Source organism: Oncorhynchus kisutch, linkage group LG5 (assembly GCF_002021735.2).
Source record: "Oncorhynchus kisutch isolate 150728-3 linkage group LG5, Okis_V2, whole genome shotgun sequence".
Lineage (NCBI taxonomy): Eukaryota > Metazoa > Chordata > Actinopteri > Salmoniformes > Salmonidae > Oncorhynchus > Oncorhynchus kisutch.
In genome coordinates, this window is record NC_034178.2 from 45,591,360 (window position 1) to 45,597,359 (window position 6,000).

Here is a 6,000-nt window from a genome sequence, read left to right on the forward strand (position 1 = left end):
GGACTCTACTGTCATGACCTACAATATTACAGCTGGTTAGATACGTTATGTCAGCAGTGTCTGTGTGTGTAAGACCCACCTTATTTTCCGTTTGTCTGGTCTTTATTCTTAGCCCCTTTGATTAAAGGGCTCAGACAGTTATTATGGAAACTGCAGGAATATGTATCAAAAATGGCTTATGGTATCATGAGGTTATGCCAAGAATAAATTGAGGTATTTGTGCATTCCTCATTTCTCAACAATCAGGCTACCCAGGGCATCATATCCTTCTTGTACTCCACACTGCACAGATAATAATCCTATCTGGTCTGTCCACAGCTCAGTGTCCGGCCCCAGGCCTGGTCAGTCAACAGAGGGTTGTCGGTGGGGGGTGACCCTCTCATCACAGTGCTGCTAGCATAGCCGTTACTGACACAAGCTCGAACTGGGCTGGCGGTCAATATGAGCTCTGTGTGACCTGGGGGAAACGCTTGTGTTTGTGATCTTTATTGACAGGATCGTTACCCCCCCGCCCCTCCTGTTTCTCCCTCCATTGATTCCTCACACAATGAAAGAGATCCTTTGTGAAGAAGAAGACCGTTACTGTCCTGCTGAGCCAGGCTTCTCCACTGTGTCTGTGCCCCTTGTCCCAGCCTCTGACTTGAACTCTGGCTGTTTTGACTTTAAATTATTAAAGCACTGAAGTAAATTGGGGTGATATTTAAGAATACTGTAGGTCTGAATGTAACAGCTGGTGGCGGGAATTTTACTTCAGAATTGATTCAAACGTTTCATTAGGATTGTTAAAGCTTCTTCATTTCTTTAAATGTGTGAAATTGTTTCAAGTCTTTTCGTTGTTAATTGAAGCACTTGACTTGAGAAAATCCTTATCTCTAGGGTGAATGTTTCAATGAGAGAGAGTTTTTTAATGCTAGTGTTTTCTCTTGATAAGTTGCATTTGTTTGAAATAGAAATGTGATTAGTGCGTTTTTGACACCTTATAAGACAGATTTAGTTAAGATCGCACAATGCTGAGATATGTAGCACACCTCCATGTGTAATTAGCAACCCTCAGGCAGACAAGCAGTCTATGTGCTGATCAACCAAAAATACCTTACAGTGACACACACAAGAAACAATGAGATGGATATTCTGAGACAAAAATAATCTTCTTCATATTTACTTTCCTTTTCTATTCTTGAATGTTTTCTTCTGTAACTTGAGGAAGAAGTATTAGCATATTTTTAGCATCAAGCCGTCATTGAGATGCACCTGTGACAGAGAATGTTCTTATGGACACTCCCAGAAGGCTGATTATAGCTTAATGTGTGCGTTTCCTGTCTATCTTGCTATCGATAACCAAGAACTACTTACCCAGTATATGTCAACCTTTCTCCAAACACATACAGTATTTCCCTTTTGGGAAGGAAATTTTGATTTGATTTGGAATAATGGCACTTATAAATGCTGCCCTGTTTAGAAACTCCTGTCACCCATGTGCTGCTATTTACAGTAGTTTGTCAGGTGAATTCCTCCCGACCTGCTGTAGGTGTTCTGTCCATAACACTGGAGCCAAACTCAACAACTCCTCCTCTCTCCTCACAGCCAATCATAAACCAAGCCGGCATGCCCCAGGGTCCTTCTGTCCAGAAGGTTGTCGTAGTATCCGTGGACAACTGTGACACCTCAGTGGCGCTGCGATTTGGTAATGTGATCGGGAACTACACCTGCTCTGCCCAGGGCAGCCAATCAGGATCCAAAAAGTAAGGAAATGGGAGGGGCTTACTGGTATTTAATTGTGCAGTGTTATCTGCCAACAGATTATAGTAGAGCTGAGTAAAAGCAATATTAGCTATTTGAAGCCATGAATTCTGTTTTTACATTTTGCCACAAGCTGAACTTAACCTCTTGATTTAGTGTACTATTGTACTATCATGACCCCAAGAGAGAAAAAGAGATCCCAATTGGCTTTCCTGAGCTAAACATGGCCTTCATTATGGGTTATCTACAGAAATGGTTTTCAACTAAAGTCTTCACCTCTAGAATGTTAAGCATCGTAAACATATTTTGGTTCTGTGGGGTGTTGATCTGTTTTCCTCTGTGGAAAAAAAACTCAAGCTGCAAAATGTGTGTGATAAATATTTTATGAACACTGTTCTGGTGTTTATGATGTGTTCTGGTATAGAAGCCAAGCTAAATGTTTATGATGTGTTCTGGTATAGAAGCCAAGCTAAATGTTTATGATGTGTTCTGGTATAGAAGCCGAGCTAAATGTTTATGATGTGTTCTGGTATAGAAGTCGAGCTAAATGTTTATGATGTGTTCTGGTATAGAAGCAGAGTGGTGTCAGCTTCTAAATGTTTCTGTGTCCTGTCTGTCTGCTGGAGGTCTTTGGACCTGACTGGTCCTCTCCTCCTGGGGGGCGTGCCCAAACTGCCTGAGGACTTCCCCATCCAGAACCGCCAGTTTGTGGGCTGCATGAAGGACCTGAGGATCGACAACCACCACATCGACATGGCTAGCTTCATCGCTAACAACGGCACCCTACCGGGTCAGTAACCTTGCACATTACCATTGGACTGAACCATTTTGATACCGTTTTGTTGCCATCCACACAAGGCTACTCTTTTAGTTGAGCACAGTATGAGTTGTGTTGGACATGTGGATGCACCTTACGTTGTAACTGAAGTATATGAATCGTTGATTACCTCTTGTCATAATGTGGTTGGTGTGAACTGTTCCTCACATCCCCAATACCTTCCCAGGATGCTCTGCTAAAAGGCACTTCTGCAACAACAACCCGTGTATGAATGGAGGGACCTGTGTCAACCTGTGGGGCTCCTTCAGCTGTGACTGCCCCCTAGGATTCGGAGGCCGGAACTGTGAGAAGGGTAAGAGGTTCAGTGAAGTAACAGCATTGCAGAAGGGTGGAAATCTTCCTCATATGGTTAAAACGTTTGATCAAAGCTAAACCCAGTTTTGTTGGTCCCGTGTCCTACTGCCATTATAGACCCTTTTAGTCAAGAGAGACTTTACAGGCTGTGCATTAGGACTAAGTGACCCATCAGACAGACAACATCCCTTAGCTCTCCTGACCTAGACTTAACTAGGGTCTTTGTAGTTGATGGACTGTACCATAACTCAACAACCAGGTGGTTACAGTGACACTGGCCATGTCATTTGCTTCTTAGTGCCGTGGTGTTAAGAGCACCTGCTATATTGTATTTTCTTATCATTTTCAAACATGCTTTTTTTTGAGTGAACTAGTGTAGATGTAGTGCAGAAACATTTGCATAGACACCATGCACAGGAGATTGCACAAGCGATATGAGGATGATGCATAGAGGGAATTGGCAGAGCTCTAAATAACTGAAGTAATCTCTTCATCCTTTTAGCTTTGGCTCTTTCCTGGCACAGATAAAGCCAGTCGTATTTCATTTTGCTGACATGATGGTTTCGTAAGCCCGATGTTCACACTGAGTAGTACTGTTTTATTCCAGCCATTTCACAAGGGTTTACGAGGGTCCCATATGTGTGTATGACAGCTGCGATTTGATATGCCGTAAGCTTTTATGACTCTGTCATGAGAGGGACCATATTACATTTTACAGCTATACGTTTAAACAGTTACTCTGACTTAACACCTCGGACATGTTGAAGGTGAAGTATTCCGTTTTTCAGTTTTAGGGAAGCATGTGTATGTAACAACATTACTAGTGTCTGTTTCTCTTCTCAGCTCCTCTCAATGCTCTGCAGCTGTTTGACTTGCTGATTTACAAGCTGGGACAGTTTGAAGGGGAGGGAGGGTGGGAGGGACAATAGGGAAACTACTAAAGAATAGTAAATTACCCAAAAGCATCCCTGTTTCAGTTCAGAGTGAAATCCAGTGATAAAGGACCACTTCTTTCTCACAGTTAGGGAGACGGAGAGGCTGGATGATGAAGGGGAGATGGGGAAAGGGTAAGAGGTGGAGGGAAGAGCAGAGGCTGAAGAACATCTGAAGAAGAGAGGAAAGAGAAGAGGAATGTATAATGTCCTGCAGACTAGTACCAAGCTACTGCTCTGTTTTACATAGTGGGTGTCAATAGCATGAATGTACATGTTCTACCATTCCATTAAATATTCAACGTCATTACAAAGATCACTCTCAAAATAGAACTGTTAAACTTCCAGTATGTCATAGGATCGGCCATCAGGGGTTAGAGAGGGAATAACGGCTAATAAACATGGAGCAAATCCCCAGCATCTCACTTCCTTTCCCACCATCACTGACTCTGGATGGACAAGGGTGTGGGAGATAAAGTACTTTCATAGTTAATCCCATGAGTCGTCCCCACAGTGACCGTACGTACATACCCTAACCAGAAGCCATGGATTACAGGCAACATCCGCACTGAGCTAAAGGCTAGAGCTGCCGCTTTCAAGGAGCTTATAAGAAATCCCACTATGCCCTCTGATGAACCATCAAACAGGCAAAGCATCAATACAGGACTAAGATTGAATCGTATTACACCAACACTCTTCGGATGTGGCATGCAAAACATTACAGACTACAAAGGGAAGCACAGCCGAGAGCTGCCCAGTGACACGAGCCTACCAGACGAGCTAAACTACTTCTATGCTCGCTTCGAGGCAAATAACACTGAAATATGCATGAGAGCACCAGCTGTTCCGGAAGACTGTGTGATCACGCTCTCCGCAGCCGATGTGAGTAAAACCTTTAAGCAAGTCAACATTCACAATGCCGCAGGGCCAGACAGATTACCAGGACATGTGCTGCGAGCATGTGCTGACCAACTGGCAAGTGTCTTCACTGACATTTTCAACCACTCCCTGTCCGAGTCTGTAATACCAACATGTTTTAAGTAGACCACCATAGAGACTGTGCCCAAGAACACTAAGGTAACCTGCCTAAATGACTACCGACCTGTAGCACTCACGTCTGTGTAGCCATGAAGTGCTTTGAAAGGCTGGTCATGGCTCACATCTACACCATTATCCCGGTAACCCTAGACCCACTCCAATTTGCATACCGCCCCAACAGATCCGCAGATTATGGAATGTCTATTTCACTCCACACTGCCCTTTCCCACCTGGACAAAAGGAACACCTATATTAGAATGCTATTAATTGACTGCAGCTCAGCGTAAAAGAGGCTTCAAAACAGCTTCTACCCACAAGCCATAAGACTCCTGAACATCCAATCAAATGGCTACCCACACTATTTTCATTGCATTGCCCCCCCTCCCCCTCTTTTACACTGCTGCTACTCTCTGTTGTTATCACTTTAATAACTCTACCTACATGTACATACTACCTCAACTAACCGGTGCCCCCGCACGTTGACTCTGTACCGGTACCCCCCTGTATATAGTCTCGTTATTTTACTGCTGCTCTTTAATTACTTGTTACTTTTATTTCTTATTCTTCTCTATATTTTTTTAACGGCATTGTTGGTTAGGGGCTCGTAAGTAAACATTCCACTGTAAGGTCTACTACACCTGTTGTATTCGGCATGTGACTAATAAACTTTGATTTTATATACTTACCCTTTCATCTGGACCCTGTTCAGACTGAACACACTGCAGTGACAAACTGACAATATCAACCTTTTCATGGATACTGTTCACATTTTTTTGTGGTTTTAGACCAGAGCCAGACTGCCCCACAACCACTGTCCCTTTGTCTCTGTCTCTCTCTGTCAAGCCAGACTGCCCCACAACCACTGTCCCTGTCAAGCCAGACTGCCCCACAACCACTGTCCCTGTCAAGCCAGACTGCCCCACAACCACTGTCCCTGTCAAGCCAGACTGCCCCACAACCACTGTCCCTGTCAAACCAGACTGCCCCACAACCACTGTCTCTGTCTCTCTCTGTCAAGCCAGACTGCCCCACAACTACTGTCCCTTGGTCTCTCTCTGTCAAGCCAGACTGCCCCACAACTACTGTCCCTTGGTCTCTCTCTGTTTGTCTCTCTCTCGGTTGCTCTCTCTGTCTGTCTCTCTCTCTCTCTCTCGATGT

General features: G+C 44.1%; 1 protein-coding gene across 2 annotated transcripts in view; it reads left to right on the forward strand.

The window, feature by feature from the left end:
• The window catches only part of LOC109891099 (cadherin EGF LAG seven-pass G-type receptor 2-like), a 91,280-nt gene that overhangs the window by 62,186 nt on the left and 23,094 nt on the right, over positions 1 to 6,000 (forward strand). For both annotated transcript variants that reach the window (XM_020483403.2, XM_031825172.1), the window contains exons 6-8: positions 1,585 to 1,742; positions 2,367 to 2,530; positions 2,745 to 2,870. In XM_020483403.2, the coding sequence (XP_020338992.1) occupies positions 1,585 to 1,742; positions 2,367 to 2,530; positions 2,745 to 2,870 (448 nt within the window). The remainder of the gene's footprint in view (positions 1 to 1,584; positions 1,743 to 2,366; positions 2,531 to 2,744; positions 2,871 to 6,000) is intronic.